A 23835-nucleotide genomic window follows, 5' to 3' on the forward strand; every position below is an offset into this window, starting at 1 on the left:
GTTGTAGTCAGATAACATAAGCTGTAGGATTTTATTCTTCTGAAATCTGTTCAAGCTTGTTTTATGGTCCACCCTATATCCTATCTTCGTGAACATTCCATGCCCATTTCAAATATGTGCATTCTGCAGTTTGGGGGGACAGTGTTCTATAAACACCAATTCAGGTCAGGTGGTCGGGAGTGCCGCGCAGACCTTCTCTGCACTGTTGTTTTGTCCAGTTGTTCTGTCAGTCACTGAGAGCTGTGTGTTAAAATCTTCAGTCATTATTGTGGGGTTTTTCTCCCTTAAGTTTTCTCAGTTTTTGCTACACGTGTTTGAAAGCTCTACTATCAGGTGCACATACTTTTAGAATTTTCCTGTCTACCTCATGTGTTGATCCTTTCATTGTCACGCCTGTCACTCTATGTCTCTGATAAAGACTCCTTGTCTTCATGCTTATTTTGTTTGATTTTAATGTAGATGCACAGCATACTCCTACTATCTATTAGCGTGGTATATCTCTTTCTGTCCTTTTACTTTCAGCTGATTTGTAGCTTTATATTTAAAGCACTTATCTTTGCGACAGCATATAGTTGGCTCTTGCTGGGGTTTCAGAGCATATATATCCGTGTTTCTGCTCTAGCCTCAGCTTGCAGCCTTCCCTAGGTTCCCGCATCTGAGAGGTTTATCTCCACACTCTTGTTCCTTAGCCATCAGTAGACTGTTTTTGCTTGTTAATTAGTGCTGGCCAGTCTGGTGGGAGCAAGGCCAAGTGGAGGTAGCAGGGCTTAAGTAGGCCCTGTGTTCCTGTGTGTCAAGAATGAGCCCCTCCCGGTAATCCTACCCCTCTCCCAGCAGTAGAAGATCTTCCAGGTAGTGGACCCTGGTTGGTTTCCTGTCCCCTACCCCAGAAGAAGTAGGTTTTAATTTTTTCTCTCTTCCCTCTCCACCACACCCGTACCCCACCTTCCATGCAGAGCCCTGGGCCCAGGAGAGTTTGCTGACCTTCCTCAGCAACTTAAGCCTTTTGTTTACTAGGGAGAAGGGTTGGCAAGAATTCCTGCCTTTCCTGCAGGGGCAGCTGCTCAGCCCCTCCAGGCCTACAGCCTGAGGAAGCCATGCTCCAGCCTCCCTTCCTGGCTCAGGCCTTCCACACACAAGTGGGTGCGGATTTCCCTTGTGTCTGCAGCCTGGTCTCTTCCTCTAGCCCATACTTGGCCTTTAGCAATTATTTAAAACTTTCAGCTGATCTCTTCTTAAATGCCCGTGAGGCACTTGCCATCTCTTCCTCCCACCTTCTGCCACGGATGAGCCAGTGTCTGTGTCCCATGTCTCCTTTGAGGTGTCTATCCAGCTTTAGCTTTCAGGCCACTTGATTGCCCTGAGACCTTAGCTCTCTGTTGGACTAAAGAAAACTGATAATGTAAATTATTAAGTTTTTTATTATATTTTATTGATTATGCTATTACAGTTGTCCTGATTTTTCCCCCTTTGCCCCCCTCCACCCAGCACCCTTCACTTCATCGGCAGTCCCGCCACCATTGCTCATGTCCCTGGGTCATGCATATAAGCTCTTTGGTTATTCCATGTCCTGTACTGTACTTTACATCCCCATGGCTGCTCTGTAACTGCCTGTTTGTGCCTCTTAGTCCCCTTATCTCTTCACACATTCCCCCACATGGCCCCTCTCTCTGTATCCATGATTCTGTCTCTGTTCTTCTTGTTTGCTTAGTTTGTTTTTAGATTCAATTGTTGATAGATAATGTATTTTTGTCACTTTGTTGTTCAGAGTTTTTATCTTCTTTTTCTTAAATAAGTCCCTTTAACACTTCATATAATAACAGATTGGTGATGATTAACTCTTTTAGTTTTTTCTTGTCTGGGAAGCTCTTTATCTGCCCTTCGATTCTAAATGATAGCTTTGCTGGGTAGAGCAGCCTTGGCTGTAGGTCCCCCTGCCTTACATATTGTTGAATATTTCTTGCCAGTCTCTTCTAGCCTGCAAAGTTTCTTTTGAGAAATCAACTGACAGTCTTATAGGAACTCCCCTATAGGTAACTAACTGCTTTTATTTTTATTTTTTTATTTTGCTGCTTTTAAGATTCTCTCTTTATCTTTAGCCTTTGGCATGTTAATTATGATGTGTCTTAGAGAGGACCTGTTTGCATCCATCTTGTTTGGGACTCTCTGTGCTTCTGGACTTGCATGTCTCTTTCCTTCACCAAATTAGGGAAGTTTTCTGTCATTATTTTTTCAAATAGATTTCCAATTTCTTGCTATTACTCTTCTCTCACCCCTGTGTGAGATGTAAATGTTGGATCTCTTGAAGTTGCCCCAGAGGCTGCTTACACTATCCTCATTTTTTTGGATTCTTTTTTCTTCTTATTGTGCTGATTAGTTGTTTTTTGCTTCCTTATGTTCCAAATCATTGATTTGATTCTTGGCTTTATCCACTCTACTGTTGTTTCCCTGTAAATTGTTCTTTATGTCAATTAGTGTATCCTCTGTTTTTGACTGGATCTTTTTTATGCTGCTGAGGTCCTCACTAAGCTCCTAGAGCATCCTTATAACCAGTGTTTTGAACTCTGCATCTGATTGCTTATCTCCATTTCATTTAGCTATTTTTCTGGAGTTTTGATCTGTTCTTTCATTTGGGCCATGTTTCTTTGTCTCCTCATTTTAGCAGCCTCCCTGTGTTTGTTTCTGTGTATTAGGTAGAGTTGCTTTGACTCCATGTCTTGGTAGTATGGCCTAATGTAGTAGGTGTCCTATAGGGTCCAGTGGCACAGCCTCCCCTAACACCCAAGCTGAGTACTCGAGATGTGCCCTTTGTGTGGGCTGAGTCCACCCTCCTCTTGTAGTTGAGCCTTGGTTGCTGTTGACAGGTCATTGGGATTTACCCAGGCCAGTCAGTGGCAAGGATTGGCTGTGATCACTTACCACCAACCTCTGCCCTCCATGGGAGATCAGCTATGCAGGGGCAGGGTGGTGTTCTCCAATGTGATCTGTACCTGTCTATTGGGTATGTTGGCCCTGGGGTTCCCCAGGTAGTGCAGGCCAAGGTCAGCCTCAACCTGTGTTTTTCCCAGGGCCATCCTGCATGAGCAGTAAGGAAATCTGAGATGGCTGCTACTTGTGCTCAGCTTGGAGATTCTCAGGCAAGGCCAAACTGTGAATCTAGGCTGGCTGCAACTGGTGCTGGGGCCCGAGGCTCACCGAGACCAGCTGTTGCTTGTTTGAGAGGCTTTAGGAAGTTGTGAAGCATGAGCCAAGACCAGCCATTCATATGGAAAAGCAGCTTAGGTGGGCCCATAAGTTGGATGGAACAAGTCTTCAGGGATCTCCAGAGGGGGTCAAATATTGTTAGCCAGGTTGATGGAGTCTCAGGTATGGCACCATCTAGCCAGCTCTGTGACTCTGTGGGAAGATGGTTTAGAAAAGGGACAATGGCCTTTGTTTGCCTTGATAATAGACACTTCAGTTTTTCCCTATATACCACTGGTGCCTTTCAAGCTGCTTTCCTGGTGCTGAAGCTCAAAGGGAATGATTCTGGGTACATCAGTCCATGTGTGGGTTCTTTAAGAAGAACTGCTTGTGGTGCCAGAAGTTTCTTCCACTGACTCAATCCCCGCTGGTTTTTGCAGCCAGAAGCTTTGGGACTTCTCTTCGTGGCACTGGAACCCTGGGCTGGGGGGCCTGGTGTGGGGCTGGGACTTCTCACTCCTGAGATGTCCCTCCCAAATCTTTACCCACCACACGTGGGTGTGGGACCAGCCCATTCAACATCTATGCCCCTCCTACCAATCTATATGGATGTGGTTTCTTTAATTCCATAGTTGTCAGGCTTCCCTTCAATTCAATTTCTGATGGTTCTGAGTGATGGTTGTCCTATATTTTAGTTGTAATTTTGATGTGGTTGTGCAAAGAGGTGAGCCATGTCTGCCTACACTGCCATCTTGACTGGAAGTCTTCAGTATTTTTTTCTCATTGTGAGGAGAGGAACAGCTTCTTTCCCTTTTTTCTGTATTCTCACTTGAGATTTTAAATGATATTTCCTCTATGACAGTTACCACCTAACTTTTATATATATGTGTGTGTGTGTGTATATATATATATACATATATATATATATATAATCTTTTTGTTTATTATCATTTGTCTACTGCCAGAATGCAAGGGGTGTTGTTTGAGATCTAGAACTTTGTTTTGTTTACAACTATATCCCTGTCATCTAGAATAGCACCTAATACATGATAGGTGCTTAGTAAATTTGTTAGATGAATGAATGATGTCTTGATCATATCAAGGAATGCTCAGAGCTGCCTATGCTGAAATTGAAATTAACAATTCAACATATTAAAGTTACAAATCTTAAAACAAATTCTTCCTTCAAGCAGAATAACCACTAAAAAATCTAGTAATTTTTTGTCAAAAATTAAAAAATGACTTTCAATCTTTTTAAAATAGTTTATTTTTTCAATTACAGTTGACATAAAGTTATTATATTAGTTTCAACTGTACAACCCAGTGATTAGACATTATATAACTTACTAAGTGATACTCAATAAACCTAGTACCCCTCTGACAACATACATAGTTATTACAATATGATTGATAGTCTTATGGAAGCTCTCTTGGGGGTAACTAACTGCTGTTCTCTTGCTCCTTTTAAGATTCTCTCTTTGCCTTTAATCTTTGACATTTTAATTTGATGTATCTTGGTGTGGGTCTCTTTGGGATTATCTTGTTTGGGACTCTCTGAACTTGTATGTCTGTTTCCTTCACCAAGTTAAGGAAGTTTTCTTTCATCATTTTTTCACATAGGTTTCCAATTTCTTGCTCTCTCTCTTCTCTTTCTGGCACCCCCGTGATGCAAATGCATCACATGTACACTTGAAGTTGTCACAGAGACTCCTTACATTATCATCATTTTTTTTCAGATTCTTCTTTTCTTTTTGCTATTTGGATTGGTGTGTTCTGCTTCCTTATCTTCCAGATCTCCAATCTAATGTTGATCTCCTCTAATATGTTCTTCTTTCTGACTGGAACTTTTTATGTTTTGTCTCCATTTTTATGTTTCCCATGTCTTTGTGAAGTTTTCACTAAGTTCACCTATTCTTCTCCTAAGTTCATTGAGCATGCTTATAAGCAGTGTTTTGAACTCTGTATCTTATAGATTGCTTGTCTCCATTTTGTTGGTTCTTTTTCTGGAGTTTTGTTCTATTATTTCTAAGGGTGTTTCTTGGTCTCCTCATTTTGGCAGCCTCCCTGTGTTTGTTTCTACATATTAGGTAGAGTGGCTACATCTTCCAGGCTTGGTGGAGTGGCCTTATATAGTAGGTGTCCTATAGGGTCCGACGGCACAGCCTCCCAGGTCACCTGAACTGGGTGTCCCAAGTATACCCCTCTCATGGGCTGTGTACACACTCCTGTTATAGTTGAGCCTTGATTGCTGTTGGCACATCAGTGGGAGATATTTACCCCAGGATTGATTGGCTGAGAGGACTGGCTGTAACCACTGTAGAGGATCAGCTGTGCAGAGGCTGACCCCACAAAGCAGAACTTACTTCAGCAGAGTTCTGGCACCTGCTGAGTTCTCCCCTTGAGTGTGTCACTTGTGGAGGTAGCTGGGTAGTGCTTTGATGTGGTCTGAAGTTGTCCACTGGGTGCACTGGCTCTGGGACCTCCCACAAGGTACAGGTACGGGTTAAGGTTGGCTACCACCTATGCCTTGCCCAGGGCCACCCACTGTAAACTATAAAACAATCTATAGATGTCAGCTTCTTGTGCTGGGCTTAGAGGTGCCCAAGAGAGGCCAAGCTGCAAACCAAGGCTGGCTGCCACTAGGTTGGGTCTGGGGCCACTTATTGAGAAGTACAGGCCACACTGAGGCCAGATGCTGCTTGTTTGAGAGATTTTAGAAAAGTCTGAAGCATAAGGCAAGAGAGGCCATTAGTATGGATAAGCCACTGGAAACAGGTTGAGTGGACCCACAAGTTGGTTGAGGCCAGGTCTCAGGGAATTATCAGGGTGAGTCAAACAGTGTAAGCCAGGCTGACGGAGTCTCAGATATGGTTCCCACCCACCAGATCTGTGTGGGGGGGCTCAACAAAGGAACATGGTCTCTGCCAGCACTGCTCCCTGGGAGAAAGCTGCCCTTCCAGCCCTCACCCTGAAGCCAGACAATTCAGTTCCTCCCCGTGTGTCCCTGATGTCTTTTGAGCTGCTGCCCCAGTGCTGGAGCTGAGAGCAAGACCATCAGCAGGTCAGTCAGTGTGCAGGCTCTTTAAGAGGAATGCCTGGGACTCTAGAGGCCCTCCGTCTCCCTCAGCCACAGTCTCCACTGGTTTTTGCAGCCACAAGTTGTGGGGACTTCTCTTGCTGGCACTGGAACCCTAGGCTGGGGAGCCTTGTGTGTGTGTCTGGGACCTCTCACTCTTCAAGGGGACCTCCACAGCTCAGGCAGCCCTCCCGATCTTTATTCACCACAGTTGGATGTCTCTGCCCCTCCTACAGTCTCCTTGTGACTTTTCCTTTATATCCTTAGTTGCAAGAGTTCTTTCTGTTCAGCTAGGTTTCAGGTGTCCTGGATGACGGTCATTCTGTAGTTTAATTGTAATTTTGATGCAGATGTTGGAGGATTCAAGTAATGCATTTCCCTAAGCCACCATCTTAACTGGAACTGCCACTTTCACTCAACCTTTAACTTAGTTCATAAATTTGACATACTAAGTTATACCCCCTTAACCCAATGAAATGGGGTAGAAATTTCAAGTTGTTATTGCTACCGGAATTTATTTCCAGGGACACTCAGCTCACCTTGCAGGGAATAGGCTAGCCTGGTGGCCAAATTCTTCTTACTGCATCAGCCAGAGTCTTAAGCCATGTCTTTCAGCTGGGACTTAATTTCACAGAAGATCTGATACATGTGCCCTGGGTATCTTTTAACTCTTTACCAGTTTTAATTGTACCTTTCTTCCATTTTTTTTAGCCACCTGACTTGGATGGATGGAATTTTGCATCCTGACAAAGTTAAATTTTCCATCACCCATTCTTTTTGAGTGCTTCTGGACCACCTGATTTGCATACCAGAGATTGCACCCTCTTTAACCACCATTCTGCAGTCATTTATGAACACATATTAGGCTTCTTTGTAGGTTCATCCCCCCTCCTCCGTTTTCTAGTGTCTAGGTAAGAAATGAGCAAACTTTTCTGTAAAGGGCCAAAGCGTAAATGTATTACTCTGTCACAGCTACTCAACTCTACTCCTGCAGCACAAAAGCAACATGTAAGTGAATGAGCAGGGCAGTGTTCTGATGAAACTTTGTGAAATAGATGGGAACTCAGGTTTAGCCCATGGACTGTATCTGCTGCCCCTGGTTTTGTACAGCCTTCAAGCTAAGAGTGATTCTTACATTTTGTAATGGTTGTAAACAATCAACAGAAGGATAACATTTCATGACACATTAAAATTATATGAAACTCAAGTTTCAGAGGACATAAGTTCTGTTGGAACAGAGCCGCCACACTTAGGTGTTTACGAACTGTCGGTCGCTGATTTTGCGCTACAACAGCGGAGTTGGATGGTTACAACAGGGACTGTATGGCCTGGAGAGCCTAAACTGTTTATGACCTGGCCCTTGACCAAAAAGTTTTGCCGACCCCTGATCTAGATGATCAAAGCCCACTCCGAGTTCCTTTTTTTCTCCCACCCTGTGCTCTCTCCCTAGGGATGGCCTCACACACCCACTGGCCCATGAACAGTGACTCACAAATTTACCCCCAGTACCAACCCCTCCCCCACACCCCAGTGTACCCGCTGCCCACATGCATCTCTGCTTGGAGGTTTCAAAGGTACCGCCAAAATCCACATGTCCAAAGTGAAGTAATAATCTTTCCCTTCAAATCTGATGTTCTTCTGTTATTCCATACCTTGGGGAATAGCTCCATCACCCACCCAGGTACTCAACCCAAAGTCTGGTTGTCATCCTTGATACTTCTCTCTCCCTTACATCGCTCCTCTCTGCCCATGTCTCCTCTATTACCAAGTCTTATTAAATTTAGGACCTCATATTTGTAAAAATTCATCCAATAGGCTCCCCAAGGACCTATCAACTAAAATCTTTAACCAGCTTTAGTCTGGCCCGTACTTGCATCATCAGCCTCATTTTGCAAGAAGCACCCTTTTCCTTGGCTGGAGTCACACCCTCCTTTAAATCCCTCCAACAGGCTTTTCTTCTCCTTGCTGTTAGGACTTTCACGTGTTCTTCCCTTTGCTTGGAACACTCCCTCTCTGCGTTAGTTAGAGTAAGTAATATTAGCTGCTGCAAACTTTAAAATCCCAATGACTTGACACAATAAAAGGCTATTTCTTGCTTTTACAAAATCCACTGTGGATATTTCTGGTTTTCTAGTGGCCTTCCACATGATCATTCAGAGACCAAGGTCCTTCCTGGCTGTGGCTCTGGCATTCCATAGGGTCTTAAGAGTACTTTATTGGATTCTGTGCATCTGGTGTCTAGGGGGTTGAGAGACGTACAGAATCGTGCAGGAGGTTTTGAACAAGCTATACCTGGAAATGGCATTTATTACTTCCACCAAGATTGCTTTGGCTAGAGCTGAGTCACATGACCACATCTGGCTGCCTGGGAGGCAAGAAGATGCACAGTCCAGCTGTGTGCCCAGCAAGTAGAGGAAGTGGTTTGGGCTGGCACAGAGGTTTCTGTCACATACTGTATTCTCCACTGCATTCACTAATTACCTTCCACCCACCCTTCAGCCTCAGGAACGCCTTGTCTCCCTGACTCGGTCAAATCACCCCAGTGTTTCGTGTGCCTCTGTTTTATGGCACTAATCATAGCTGTGAATCAGCTCCCCTTTATGTTACAGTTTCTTCCGTGCTAGACAGTGCTCCATGGGGACAGGAGTGATAATCTGTTTTACTCAGTTCCAACCCAGTGCTTGCCCCATGTAGGCATTCAGTAAATATTTGATTGAATGAACACAAATGACAGGCAATGACTGGGTAATTGCCCATTGCGCATACTGTCCAGCAAAGCTCCAGGGGAAGCCAAACCGAAGTGTCCTCCTCCTTCCAGTACCTTCTGTGGGCCCCAAATCTGGCCCAACAGTTTTCAGTGTTTCCAGGCATCTAAACAGTCACTGGCCCACTCCTGGCCTCTGGGATACTGATGCCTCTGATACTGTTCTGTTGCTAAGAGACACCCTCCCCAAGGTTGTCCTCAGATGTTGCAGCCACTCTGCTCAACAAGGATTGTGTGTTTTCTGCCCTTCGGAGGCTGGCCTCGTGGGGCAGAGCAGCCTCTGGGCCCCAGGCAGCCATGAGGTCTCCCTTCCCACGGGCTCTGCCTATCCCTGAGACAGGCGGGTTCCCCTGGCCTCCCTCCCTGTCCCTCCCCAGATCAGAGCCCAGGGCAGGCCCAGTGAGAGAGACCATCAGGAGAGCTGGGGACAGCCTGACGGGGTGCGCAGGTAGAGTTTGCACTGAGGAGGGTGAAGTATCAGACAGACCGTGTCCCAAAGGCAAAGTCAGTGCCATGCCGTCCTTCCAGACTTCTTGCAAGACGAGTGCTGTATGTGTTTGTTATTTTTTTTTTTTTTTGTTACCAACATCCTCAGTACTTGGGACAGCCCACATAACCAGTATGGAGAAGGGAGAGAAATTTCTAACTTTCAAGCATGGACAGTGAAGTGATGGTAGGATTTTGGGCAGGTGTTCTGGGTGTGAGCAGGTGAAACTGCAGGGACGTAAGCCCACCCAGCGTGAGTCCTGTCCACAGCAGCGTCACTCCCCCAGCCCCAGCCCAGCCTGGCAAGCCTGTAGCCCTGCTGTGTGGGCCTGGAGGCACCTGGGCAGAGGTGAGGGGCACTGTCAACTCGATGCTCTCTCCCGCATGCTCACAGATTGCAAAGGAAGACGCCATCCTGCCAGCAGCTCTCTTCCCGTCTCTCTGTGAGCTCGTCTTTCATAACAACCCCCTGGTGGCCCACAGAAAAGGTATGGTTCCTGCAAAGCTGCCCACCCCCACGGGTGTGGGGCCCCTCATCCCCGCCTCCCCCATGCCATGCCCTGGGCTCTGCTCTCCATTGGGGTGGACAAGGGGGATGGAGGAAACAGCAGACCCTACAGAGCACCTGCTCCACACCCGCCATCCCGACAGCAGCCCCGTGAGGCAGGCGTTCCTGTCCCTGCGCACGCAGAGGAAACTGGACCGGGGAGGTTCGTGGTCTATCCAAGATCACACAGCAAGGAAGAGGCATAGCTGAGAGTGGAAGACAGAATTATCTAGATCCTGCCTGGGCTATTTAAGGGACACCCTGCTTTGTGGACCAAGTCCGTCGTGACCTCATTTGCAGCTGGGAGGGCGCAGGGCTGTCCCGTCCCAGACCACACTGAATGCAGTGGCTGCTGTGTCAGCAGCGGAATCCAGGGTTCAAGATGAGGCAGCTGAAGGCATTTTAGAATCCTGGGCCCATGAAGGATACCAGCAAAGTTCTAATCCGTGCCCCACACTACCTTTGTTGCGCTGGGCAGATTCCTCAACCTTTCTGTGCCTCGGTTTCCTCACCTACTGAATGGGAACATGGGTACCTACTTCCTAGGGTTGGTGTGAAAAAGTAAGTTAATATATGTACAGCAATTGTGGACAGTCCCTGGCCCATAGTAAGCCCCCAGTAAATGTTAGCTAACTGTAATCTTATTTTCCCATCATGGCTCCAGGGGTCCCTCCACTGCTAAAAATCTTCCTCCAGGAGCGTCTGGGGATCCACTTAATTCGAAGGAAAGTAGTGAAGGCTAAGCATCATATTTTGATACCTCGGAAGGCCTCGAGGAAGGTGAGGCTTCCAAGGTGGGACCCCCACCCCCAGAGGGAGCGGAGCCCCTGTCGGTGCAGGCAGACCAGCCTGGCGGCAGAGCTGCACCCTCCCGCGGTGCAGCGGTGTCTTCTCCTTCCCTCGCTCTGTTAATGCGGATAAACCCAGGGGGGATGAGAGAGAGAGACTCAAAAGGCCATGTCCGCAGGGGCCTTGCAGGTCACTGAGTCCGACCCCCTGAGTTTACAGAGAAACTGAGGCCCAGAGAAGGAGCTGTCGAGAGGTGGGGAGAATCAGAAGACCCCGGTATAAGCCAGGCCCCATCACTTCACATAGCTGTCTGAACTTGGGCAAGAGTTTCACTCCCTGCATTTCAGCTTCCACCTCTAACACCTCTCTGAGATGCTGAGAGAATTGGATGAAGCAACACAAATGAAAATAGATGACAAACTCCCAGACCCGTGCCAGTGCAAGTCACAGTCACCTGTGCAACCACGGGGGGTGTGCCAGCCTGGAGTGCACACCTCCTGCCTCGGTCTTAAGAAGCATTTCCTCATGTTGAGAGCTGTCGGCTCCCTCTGGGCCTTCCCCACCCAGTGGTCTTAGACTTGCCTTCTGGGGTGCCATAAAACAACTTAAATCCCTCCTTCATCTGATGAATTTCAGAAATTTCTGTGGCCTGCACCTCCCACCTGAACTTTAGTCTTCCTAAAGCCAAGAGCTGGACTGAGCGTTGCTGGTACGGAAAGTTAAGCACATTTTCCCCTCGCCACCCGCTCTGCAGCCTGCCTCTGCCACCAGCCAAGTTCTTTCTTGTCTGGAGGCCTCATACGACCAGAGCAGCATTTAAAACCAGAAAAACACAGACATTCAAAGGGGTTCCATCATTTCCTCTTGTCTGTTGCCTCTTCTAAGGATCCTACTACTTCCCTTCTAGTCAGCAGCTGGGGAGGGCGGAACCAGAGTGAGCCCAACGCTAAGCCCACGTCCTCTCCCCCGTGCCCCGGGCACCGCTGCCCCGCCCTGTGCCCTGCTGGGCACTTGCACACGTGCTATCCCACAGCCCGCACCGCAGACAGGGAAGCAGGCTCAGAGAGGTAAAATAACGTCCTTGTTAAAAGTTAGTGTTCAGGTCCAAAAGAACCTGTAAGGTCCGGACTGATAGAGGATAAACACAAGTCCAGTGTCCAGGTGAGAAGCCCATCAGTGCTTTGGAAATGTAGGCCAGCACCATCTGACCTCCAGTGCAGACTGGGCTGGAGAAGTGCTAGGCCTGTAGCTGGATCGGAGATGCACTATGCCCCAGTGTGCTCTCGGAGACGGCCTGAGGCGCACAGCAAGCTCTGGGTCTCTCACTCGGTCAGCTGCCTGGGCGAAGACTGCCGGCCGTCCCTCAGGCCTGGGCACGGGCAGAACGGGGTGGGGGACAGAAAACCTGCCGGTGCAGGCCCGGCCCGCCCAGCGTGGCACCGAGAAGCTGTGGGAGCCGTCTGCGGAACCGTTGCTCCCCACCCCAGCCACAAGTGATAAGGCCTGGTGTTTCAGAGGCTCTGAAAAAAGACTCTGGGTCCTTAGGCTTCAAGTCTAAACACTAAAGTTTTACATATTTTCAAAAATGAAACATTGTTCGTAAAACAGCCATCCTTCACACTTTTTAGTTTGTTAGGAACATCTGCACACATCTTCGCATTCGGGAGACCTCTGCGGTCCGGGCAGGGCAGACGGACCTCCATCCCCCAGGCGGACTCCGAGGCTCAAAGGGCAGCACTGCCTCCCAGCCCGTCTTTTTCTAACAACCGTGCTTAGGACCTTTCCGCTCGCTACATCGTCTGTCAGAGTGCAGATTTAAGTGGACCACCAAAGATTCTGTTCTTTGATGGGGAATAAAATCAATCCGCCATGTGACTTGGCAGGGAAGGAAGAGCTCAGCCCAGCTGGGGAAACTGAGCGCCTGGCTCCCTCCTGGCAGCTGAGGCGAAGGAAGAGGGAGGAAGGATGACAGGCTTTTGCTAACAATTTAAGGAAGCTGAGCAGTTCCACAGGAAAGAAGTTACTTCCCTGGCCCTGAACCCTGAGAGAGATACGCCTTGTGGATCTTTATTTAAGGTGCAGGGACCAGCATCCCTAACGGAGCCTGGTGCTGCCGCCTTCCAGAAAATGCAGGGCCATCGCCCCCGTGCCCTCCTTGGAGTCCCTGAGGACAGGCGAGGGTGCTGCGTTAGACCGTGAACAGAGGAATAAGGCTGCTGAGGGCCAGAGTGATATGGTCGGGGGTTTGGAATGAGGCCTGGAGCCCAGGAGGGAATTAGGTAGCCTAGGCTCTGCCACTGAATAACTCTGTGACGTTGGACAGGTCATTTCACCTCTCTGAGCCCATTTCCTCATCTACAAAATGAGGATAATTATTCACTGGGTAGTTTTGAGATACAAAAAAAAAAAAAAAAAAAAAAAAAACAACGTATGCCATGCACAGGGCACATTGTAGATGCCCAGTTCAGTGTGATTTTGCTCTCTTCCCGCCCCTGTAAGTCCTTACCTGGTGCTGTGATCACTATACCAAGTGGCCTCAGGGGGCTGAGGTCTTAGGAGGAGAGATTCCAATTAGGAAGCAAACCAATCCAGCCCTCCTCCCGTGACAGGTGAAAACCCAAGTCCCAAAGGTGCCAAAGCAGTCTCTGATTCTCCATCACCTACCTGCAACTACAGTCGGGTCTCCGTCAAGGAAGATATCGGAGCCACAGGTGCCTGGAGAGCTGCCCATCGCCAAAGGCACTTCTCTGATGCCAGAGATGCCCATCGAGGGCCCGGGGGGCCCTTGCGTGCACCGCCGTTCCTTTGTGCCACTTCCTCCGATCCGCTCCACCTCCACGGTGCACAGTGAAGAGACCACATCTCACCAGAGCGACACTGCTGCCCACATCAGCCCAGAGAACCCGTCAGATGAGGACACCAAGAGCACAGAGTCTGTCTTCTTGACACAGGTGCCTGGATTCTCCTGCCCCTGCCCGCCTGTCCCCAGTTCCCCCGGATGGCGCAGCCCTTGGCTGGCTGGACTGCTGTAGGCCCCTGGGAGCCAGCACTTGGCCGGTCTGTAAGTCCCTTGTGGGAGATCTACTGACCCATGGCTTCTGGCAGGGACACCTGCAGGGACAAGTCATAGTCCTGTGGCACAGACAACACCTGGGGTCTGGCTAGGATGTGGTTCTGACCAGTTTTTAGCAAGGGTTGCTGCTGCCTCTGCTTGTCTGCTTAATGCCACCTCATGTCTGATGCTGCCTCTGAATCCTGGGAATACAAATGGATGGGACGTAGTCCTTAGCTAATGGGTGGGATGGACAGGAACACAGTCAGTGCTGAGAGGGAGAACCCCAGGAGCTGGAAGCCTGGAGGAAGGGGGATGCCTCTGCCACGGGCCGGGAGGGCAGGCTTCCTAGGAGAGGTTCAAATGGGATGAGCTTTGCAGGCCAAGTAGGAGTTAACAAGGCGAGGACGCAGGCAGCAAGGGCATTCAGGGCAGAGTGAACAGCCCGAAGCAGGATACAGAGGGAGAATTTTTAAGTGGCATGTGCAGGAGCCACGAATGGTTCCACATCGGTGCGAGGGATGGGTGACTTGTAGGAAAAGGAAATACAAGGCTGGAGGAGTTGGCAGGGTCCCCTTAAACTTCAGTGTTGTGCCATTGCCCTCCTTGATCTCCCCACCTCCAGCCCTGCCCCTCCAGTCTGCCAGAGCTTTCCAAAACGTGTATTCACCCACACATTTAGGGCTGCTATTCCAACCACCCACTTCTTCGTCCACAGGGGGCGTATAGTGACACACGTATCCATATGGCATAAGAGTATCTTTCTGAACCTTAACAGGACATTTTTGGAGTAGAGTGTAAACAAACAAGCATTAAAAAGAAACAACTGAGAGTGTCGTATGAAGGGAAGTTTGGACAGGAAAAGGATCAGTCTGTGGGCAGTGCTGTCATTTAGACACTCTCATGGCACGGCCACTCTTGTGAGAGAGGGGCACTGCCGACATCAGTTCTGAGCTTCCTAGCAGCCAACGCAATACAATTGAGTCACTGTGACTGAAAAAAAAAATCCCTTTTTTTCTTGACTAAATGCCAAAGTTTTAACCTCCAGTACAATGTTGAGTCGAAATGGCAAGAACTGACATTCTTGTCCCACTCCTGGTCTTAGTGGGAAAGCTTTTAGTCTTTTCAGCAGTAATTATAACGTTTGCTTTGGGTTTTTCATAAATGTCCTTTATCGGGTCGAGGGAATTTCTTTCTATTCCTAGTTTGTTGGTGTTTTTGTTTGTTTGTTTGTTTGTTTTTTAATCATGAAGGGGTGTTAGATTGGATTCCCTCTGGTTCCCAGGTACGGAATCCGCCGTGCATGCCTGGGATAAACCCCACTGGTCACAGCATATAATCCTCTGCGTGTGTTGCTCATTTGGTTCGCTAGTTGTTTTTTTTTTTAAGGATTTTCTGTTTATATTCATATGGGTATGACCCTGTAGTTTTCCTTTCTTGTGATTTCTTGCTCAGTTTAGGTTTCAGGGTAAAAGTGACCTCAGAGAGTTAGTTGGATGTGCTTCCTTTTCTGCTAGTTTTTGGAAGTTTGTGAAGGATTGGTATTCTTATATTTTTTAACTGCTATACCAAAAAATCTTCCCGGAACACACTTGATTTTTTGTTATACTCTTCATCTCTGCTGTAGTAAATTTAGTGTTTTTTTTCAAAAGTATTTTATTTTTTAAACTTTAAACTTTTTCTATTGTTGTTCAAGCACAGTTGTCTCCATCTTCCCCCCCACCACTACCCCCCACCCCAGCCATCCCACTTATTTTTTATTACTTTTTTAATCCTCACTGGAGAACATGCCTATTGATTTCAGAAAGATGGGAAGGGAGGGAGGGAGGGCGGGAGGGGAGGGAGAGAGAGGGAGAGAGGAACACCAATGTGAGAGAGAAGCACTGATCAGCTGCCTCCTCTGGGCACCCCACCCAGGGACCAAACCGGCAACCTAGGCATGTGCCCTGACCAGGAATCAAACCCACAATCTTGTAATTTATGAGATGACTCTCCAACCAGCTGAGCCACACCAGCCAGGGCTATTTTTCAATTACATTTTACTTTTAATAATACTTTGTATTAGTTTCAGGTGTAATGCATAGGGGTTAAACCATCATGTAGTTACAAAGTGTTCTTCCCGTTATTTCCAGTACCCACCTGGCACCACACACACTTATTAACAATATCATTGACTATATTCCCTGTGCTGTGCTTCACATCCCCATGACTGCTCTGTAGCTACCGGTTTGTGCTTCCTGACCCCACTAGCGCTTTCACCCGGCCCCCTGCACTGCCTCTCCTCTGGCAGCCGTCAGTCCGCTCTCTGTGTCTAAGTCTGTTTCGGTTTTGTTTATTTTGATCTTTAGGTTCCACATATAAGTGAAATTATATGATATTTGTCTTTCTCTGACTGACTTACTTCTCTTAGCGTAACACCCTCTAGGTCTTGCAAATAGTAAGATTTCATTCTTTTAATGGCTTAGTGATATTCCAGTGCGTATATGTAGCACTCCTTCCTTATCCAGTTGTCTGCTGATGGGCACTTGGGCTGCTTCATATACCAGCTGTTGTCAATAACACTGCAGTGAACATAGGAGTGCTTATGTATTTTTTCAAGTTACTGTTTTGGGTTTCTTCAGATACATACTCAGAAGTAAAATGTCTGGGTCTTAAGGCAGTTCCATTTTTAATTTTTTGAAGAACCTCTATACTGTTTCCCACAGAGACTGCACCAAGTCTGCATTCCCATCAATGGTGCGAGGGTTCCCTTTTCTCCACATCCTTGCAAACACATGTCATTTGTGGATTTATTGATGATGGCCATTCTGACAGGTGTTTGGTGATATCTGATTGTGGTTTTAATTTGCATCTCTCTGATGATTAGTAACATTGAGCATCTTTTCATGTGTCTGTTGGCCATTTGTATGTCCTCCTTGGAGAAGTGTCTGTTCACGCTCTTTGCCCGTTTTGGCATATAGGTGTTCAACGGATTCTTTGGGGGGCGGGGTTTGGTGTTGAGTAATATGAGTTATTTATAAATTTTGGATATTTACTCCTTATCAGATGTATCACTGGTGAATGTGTTCTCCCATTAAGCAGGTGTCTTTTTATCTTGTTGATGGTTTCCTTTGCTGTGCAAAAACATTTTAGTTTGATGTAGTTCCATTTATTCTTTCTGTTGTTTCCCTTGACCAAGAAGATATATCAGATAAAACAGTGCTAAGAGAAATGTCAGAAATTTTGTTACCCATGTTTTCTTCTAGGAGTTTTATGATTTGGAGTCTTACATTTAAATGTTTAACCCATTCTGAGTTTATTCTTGTATATGGTGTACGGATGTGGTCTGGTTGCATTTTTTTTGCGTGCATCTGTCCAACTTTCCCAGCACCATTTATGGAATAGGCCATTTTACCACACTGTATGTTCTTACCTCTTTTGTCAAACACTAATTGATCATATAGGTGTGGGTTTATTTCAGTGCCATTGACCTATATATCTGTTTTTATGCTAGTACCATGCTGTTTTTATTACAGTGGCCTTCTAGTTAGTTTGATATTCAGATAGCATGATACCTCTGACTTTATTATTCTTTCTTTTTCATTATTGCTCAGGCTATTCTGGTGTTTTTGTGATTCTACATACATTTTCAGATTACTTGTTCTAGTTCTGTGAAAAACGCCATTGATATTTTGATAGGAATTATGTCGAATCTGTAGATTGCTTTGGATAGTGTGGACATTTTAAGGATGTTAATCCTTATTGTCCATGAACACAGTATGTGCTTCCATTTATTTATATCTTCAGCTTCTCTCTCATTTCATGGTTTATCATTTTATAAGTACAGGTCTTTTACCTCCTTGGTTAAATTTATTCCTAGATATTGTTTTATGTAATTATAAATGGGATTTTTTTTAGTTTCCTTTTCTGATAGTTCATTATTGGTGTATATTGGTGTATAAAAATGCAACTGATTTCTGAATGTTAATTTGTATTCTGCTACTTTACTGAATTCATTTATTGGTTCTGGTAGTTTTTTTGGTGGAGTCTTTAGGGTTCTCTATATACAGTATCACCTTATCTGCAAATAATAACAGTTTTACTGCTTCCTTCCCAATTTGGAGGCCTTTTATTTCTTCTTGTCTGAGTGCTGTGGCTAGCACTTCCAGCACTACGTTGCATAAGAGAGGTGAAAGCAGACATCCCTGTCTTGTTGCTGACCTTTGGTATGTGGTCATTGTCTGTTTTCATGTCTGCCTCCTCTCACCCGAGTCTCGGTTCTTGCCCTTAACAGGGCCCAGCACGGGGACCCACACAGACATGATGATCAGAAGTGTTGGAGGAATGAATGAATGTGTTTTTCTTTCTGGGTACAGGTGAGTGGGCTGCCTTACTCGACCCTCCATAGGGATGAATCAGAGGTGGAGAAAGACCAAAGAACACCACCACCACCACCACCACCACCACCACCACCGCCGCCCCCGCCACCTCCAGCACCCAGAGAGGTGAAGAGGACTCGGAGGAAGCCTGTACCTGCGTCAGTCTCCAGCAAGTACCGTGGCTATGAGGAGCTGCTGACAGCCAAGCCTGACCCGGCCTTCATTGAGCCAAAAGGTATGTGAGGAGAATGCCTCCGAGGCAGGGGACCCTCTCCGCAGCCCAGATCAAGCCGGGGCGAAGCTGGTGCTGGCGCTGGCGCTAAGGCTCTTTTCCAGAGCAGGGTGCTGTCTTCTAGCTGAATGTCTGTCAAAGGGTCCCTGAGGGTGACCTGATTTGGGGCCCTACATGCAGGACCCCTGGCCTGGGCCTTAATTGGCTTCGGGGAGTCACAGCTGTTTGGAGATTCCAGGCAGTCTGGGCCTCGCTGTGGCTGGAAAAGCCTCTCCAGGAAGGGTTTGATGAACAAACATCCGACTGGCCAGATTCCCAGTGAAGTTCCATGTTGAACATCCAAAGTCCTCTCTATTTGGTTCAAGGCAAGGAAACCCGTGCCCTCTCTGAGGCCCTTATTTCAGACTGCTCTGTTAACAGTTTTGGTTCTTTCAAAGGAACTGGTGCTCAGCTGTGCTCTCCTGGGTGCCAGTCCCTGCAGTGTGACCCCCTGAGGCCGACAGAGTCACCCTGGGACCCACCCCTGCCCCCGCTCCAGTGCTCTTCCCATCGGGATCTTTGCTTATAAGGGCCCGGTACTCATTGCACCACTGATGGGACTGCAGCAGACCAGGGGGAGATGGGGGCTTCTCATCCTCTTGCCCAGGGCCTCTATTCTGTGGGGAATGAAGAAACCGGGGGAGGCATCTAGGAAGAGGTGGGGGGAGTGCCTGGACTGCACCTCGCCTTCGGGCCCTAGGGATCCAGAAGAACACACAGGCACTACAGCACATGCTCAAGCACCCGGTCCTGTCCTGCTCCTCCAAGCCCAGGCGGGACGCTCTTCAGAGGCACTACGTCCCCAAGGAGAAACGGGTGAGCCTGCGCTGCACTGAGTGTGCAGACACCCCTCCAGACCCCATGGGGACAGGGGCAGCTGCCACCTCCAGGCCTTCTAAGGGCCATGCTTTACCCGTACCCGCAACTGCTTCCCTGCCTGTGGCTGTGACTGTGTGCGGAGGTGAGGCCAGGAGGGACTGAGCGCGGGACCGGGAACACTCTCCTCCCTTCCCTCCTGCCAGGCCCAGAGGATCCCTATTCCGCCCCCACGGAAGACTCGAGCCCAGCTGCTGGATGACATCCTCATTCGCATGCGGGACCCCCGGAACATTACAGAGGCCCCACTAGGTATGGCTCTGGCCCCCCAGTCCTCAGTTGCCAGAACCCGGAATCTAGAGCAGGGGTGTCAAACCCATTTTCACTGGGGGCCACATTAGCCTCGAGGTTGCCTTCAAAGGGCCGAATGTAATTCTAGGACTGTGTAAATGTAACTACTCCTTAACTAGGGGCAAGGAGCTCGGCACTGGCGCCGAGCTGACGGGCTGGATAAAACAAGGTGGAGGGCTGGATTCGGCCCACAGGCCTTGTGTTTGCCACCTGTGCTCTAGAAGTTTACGCACCTGCTGGAACAGGGCAAAGGGCTTGTGTCAGAGCAGGAAGGGCCCTTAGGAGCATGTGCCCCTGCCCTTCCCATGTGCAGATGGAGAAGAGGAGACCTGAGTGAGGCAGGGAGCTGCCTAGAGTCACATCGCCTGTTCCGCACTGAACTAAGGCTTGGGATGGAACCAGGAGGGGACACTGCTGGCTTCCTAATGCCCCTGAATGCTCTTCTTACCCCATCCCAATTTAGGGAGCAGGCAGAGGGGAGGGTCTAGACCCAGGCCCACCTCCTTGAGCCAATGACACCCTGAGTGAGCCTGCTGCCCTCCTGGCCCCTCTCCCCACAGGCGCTGTCCTGCGCCGGCGCACTGAGCGGCGGCTGGTGAACCAGCAGCAGTACCTGGAGGCCAAGCGCCTGCTGAAGGAGTTCCGAGCACGCTACCGGGAGTTGGTGCGGTGCTCGCTGCAGAAGGTGTTCAGGACCCCAGCGCCACCCGCGGCCCAGCCGGCCCTGAGCGAAGGCCAGCCTGAGTTCGGCCGCTTCCTCCAGTTCATGGATGAGTTCTGCCCAGAGCCCACGACCAGTGACTCAAAAGGCTAAAGCTGCACACAGGGCCACTCGCACCCCTGGCCTGTGCCCCACACCCGCCCTGAGGGCACCGCACCTTAGACAGAGCCTCCAGGCCGGCTCGGGTGGGTATGGCTGGGTGCTGGTCTCAGGGCTCAGCTCAGGCTTGCTGGCTGGCCACAGAGTGGGGAGATCGTCAGGACCTCCCCTTCCTAGGCCGGCGGGACCCGGGGCCTGGCCCAGCAGCAATAAAGAGCGGGTGCACAGCGCGGAGTAGTCCACGTTCTTTCCTGGAGCCTGTGCCAGGCTGTCCCACTGGGGAAGGGGCCCGGGCTTGATCCATAGCCCGAGAGTCCTGTGGGAAACCCGCCTGCATTATCCGTGTCCAGCAGAGTTGTGCTGACCTCTAGGGTAGAAAACGGATGATGGGACTGAGAAGCAGCACAGAATCTAAGGCTCAGATAATGACTCGCCCACAGCCAAGAAAGTGTGTGTATGTTGGGAGGGGGTGGCAAAATTAAGGCCACCAAGGTCCAGAAATGGTGCTCTTTCTGTTGTGAGGGCAAATGTGGAGAAGGGAGGAAGAGAGGACTGGGAGTTCCCTTACCAGATAACCATGGCTGCAAAGTTGGGACAAGCAGAGGAGCAGGCTTACATGGAGTTTCCCAAGGTACCCTAACCCAAGACACGAACTGAAGTCCCATGTGCAAACGTGGGTGGGCTGTGCAAGGTCACCCTGGGCACACGTAAGTAACTGGTCTGGCCAAGGCAGCCTGTGGGTTTGTCCATTCTTATGCATGCCCAGGAGTCAGCACCCACTACAGAGGAGGATCTGGAGAAGGCCACTGGGGCTAAGAGATGTGCTTCTGGGGATAGATCCTGGGTGTGACCTAGTCACCTGGGCAACCCTTGCTCCTAAGACTACTCTCCCCAGAGGTGCCTACAGTGCAGACCTGGAGAGCAGGCCTGCCGTTCCCGGGGACCAGGAAGCAGTGGCACAAGAATTAAGGGTCCTCAGCAAGACACAAACTTCTACAACCTAAGCTGTAATTACAGTGATTATAGAAATACAGTCTTGTAGCCACTGATCGGATAGGAGAAGCATGGAGTGTATGCGATAGTTTCGAGTGTGAGATTCTATCAGGACACAGATTATTTGTGTACTGTCATACTCAACCTGTCTCTTGCATATGACCAGTTAAGTATTTACCATACCAGGCACAGTCTCATTTATACAGTCACATACGCATAACAAGTGATAAAGTCATCCATGTCTCACTCATTCACACGGGCACCTGGAGAAATACAGGTGACACAGTGTTGCCCATGGCAGCCTTCCTGTGCAGGCACATGTTACTGCCTCATCACCGTGGGTCTCCTGGGGCCCCAAACCACCCTTTTTCTAATGTCAGGAGGGAGAGTCGGTCCCATCATTCACACTAAACCTCACTATGTTCCAGGTCTGGAGAACTGGACGGCTCCCTTCAGCCAGAAACACCACCCAACTCTAGGCCTTCAGGTCTGAAAGGCCCCTGGGAACATCCTATCCCAACCTCAAGTCAGGAAGACTTTTCTAAACACAACAGCAGCTTAGTCATCTTTTGCTTGCACATCTAGTGACAGGGAACTCATTCCCTCCAAAGGCCAGCCCCTCCTCTGTTGGGAAAGCGTTAGGAGAGGTCTAGTCATTGGGCTGTCTACCAAAGTTCCTCCTTTGTCCAAGCTCTGATTTTTGACCAAAAGTGTATCTGCTCTCTGCCCTGCCAGGCCAACCCTTCGCCAGTGTGAAAACACCCTGAAAAGGTTACACTTATCCAGGCCGAACACTCAACATTCTGTTATTCCGTAGAGATTGCCTCTCACAGACTTACTAAGTTTGGGGGCTTTCCCCTCCTCATGACACCTGGATGCAGTACTCCAGCGTACTGCCCACTCCCTTCTCTGGGCAGGACATTTTTATACACTCTTAAAACCAATGGCATCACCTCTTTGGCTTTTATGAAGCCTTTATCCACAGTCTACTAATATCAGAACTGCTTTTCCTATTTCATACTTGAAATTGACCTTTGATATCTGATACATGATTCCTTACATTTCTTCACCTTCATCTCAGCCCAGAGTCCCAGGCTGATCAGGAATCATTCTGCACTCCTGCTCATCAGCTGTCTACAGAGCGGGTGTAGAGTGCCAGCCCCTTTTCCCTCGAGTGTAACTAAGTCATGCCAACGTACACCTCCCAGGAAGGAAGCTCACAGCGACCCTGCTACTAATCCAGGAAGACAACTAGATAAGACTACATGGGAGCTAATATCTCCTATTCTTCCTTTCGGTCTCGGCTCAAGTATGTCCTTGAACTCTCTTCCCAAACTGAACTGGGCTTTTCTTTTTTGTGACCTAGTATGACCTCAGTGTGCATCACACTGCACTACACCAAGAAATGGTACCACTGGTGTTCAGTGTAGGGCCTGAATCCAGGAAATACTCAGTAAGATTAAATTTGTGGGTGAAATGGGAAATAACTCGGGCTGGATATCTTAACGGTGTTATGCACAGCTATGGCTAAAACACTGGAAGCCAGTGCTGGGCACATTCCCACAGACACTGCCTCAGACTCCCCTTAAAATGACCCCGTTCCTACCAAGAAAATACAGCGCTCCAACCTGCCTATTTTAAGGCAGGGTCTCAGATTACTAACCCACCCTCCCACACTGTGAACTGCAGTGTCTCTGGAAGCCATATGATCATTTACCACTTGTGTCCAACTCTCTTCTCTCTCTGGATTATCCGGACTTAGTCACATTACCAGGTTCAATTTTCAACCTTCTTCTGTGCTGTACAATACAGGGCAGCCCATTTAACCTTACTCATAGCAGCAATGGAGTTTTCAGTCTCTATGGGTCTTTATGGTGTAAAAACACACTTTGAGGGAAGGTTCTTCACTGAGCAAACTTCAGTTTTGTGCTTTGAAGAGATATGACCTAGTCCTTATCTCAGTGAGTAAAGCCTCAGACTAGATTTGTGAAATGAACCGGCATTCATAACTAATCAAGAAGGCCCTTTGGGTGGCAGCCACCATCCCCCGTCGTCAGTGTGGTCACTCCCCCCAGCACATCTGATCCACCATTAGATGCTCCAACCCCTGGGCTGACTCACCCACAGCCCTGTTCCTCCTCCACGAGCAGATGGGAAGCTGGCTGCTACTCTTCCGAGCCTTCTCCAATCTTCAAACGAGAGCAAAACAGAATAGTTTCTCCTACCAATTCTTCAAAATTAGGTAGGCCCATCTGTTTTCCTAATTGCTTATCTAAGGTGCCAGTGAGCACCGGGGAGAGTTGATTGTGGCCACAGGAGAAACTGATTT

The 23835-nt window shown here is 48.4% G+C and overlaps 1 protein-coding gene across 2 annotated transcripts in view; it reads left to right on the plus strand.

Moving 5' to 3' along the window:
• Positions 1-20741, plus strand: part of XRRA1 (X-ray radiation resistance associated 1) — a 58130-nt gene extending 37389 nt beyond the window's left edge. For both annotated transcript variants that reach the window (XM_028516389.2, XM_036028813.1), the window contains 7 exons: positions 9904-9997; positions 10721-10836; positions 13455-13796; positions 18253-18490; positions 19227-19342; positions 19549-19654; positions 20254-20741. In XM_028516389.2, the coding sequence (XP_028372190.1) occupies positions 9904-9997; positions 10721-10836; positions 13455-13796; positions 18253-18490; positions 19227-19342; positions 19549-19654; positions 20254-20507 (1266 nt within the window). In that variant the 3' untranslated portion in view covers positions 20508-20741. The remainder of the gene's footprint in view (positions 1-9903; positions 9998-10720; positions 10837-13454; positions 13797-18252; positions 18491-19226; positions 19343-19548; positions 19655-20253) is intronic.
• Positions 20742-23835: the final 3094 nt, after the last annotated feature.

This window comes from Phyllostomus discolor, chromosome 6 (genome assembly GCF_004126475.2).
Source record: "Phyllostomus discolor isolate MPI-MPIP mPhyDis1 chromosome 6, mPhyDis1.pri.v3, whole genome shotgun sequence".
NCBI lineage: Eukaryota > Metazoa > Chordata > Mammalia > Chiroptera > Phyllostomidae > Phyllostomus > Phyllostomus discolor.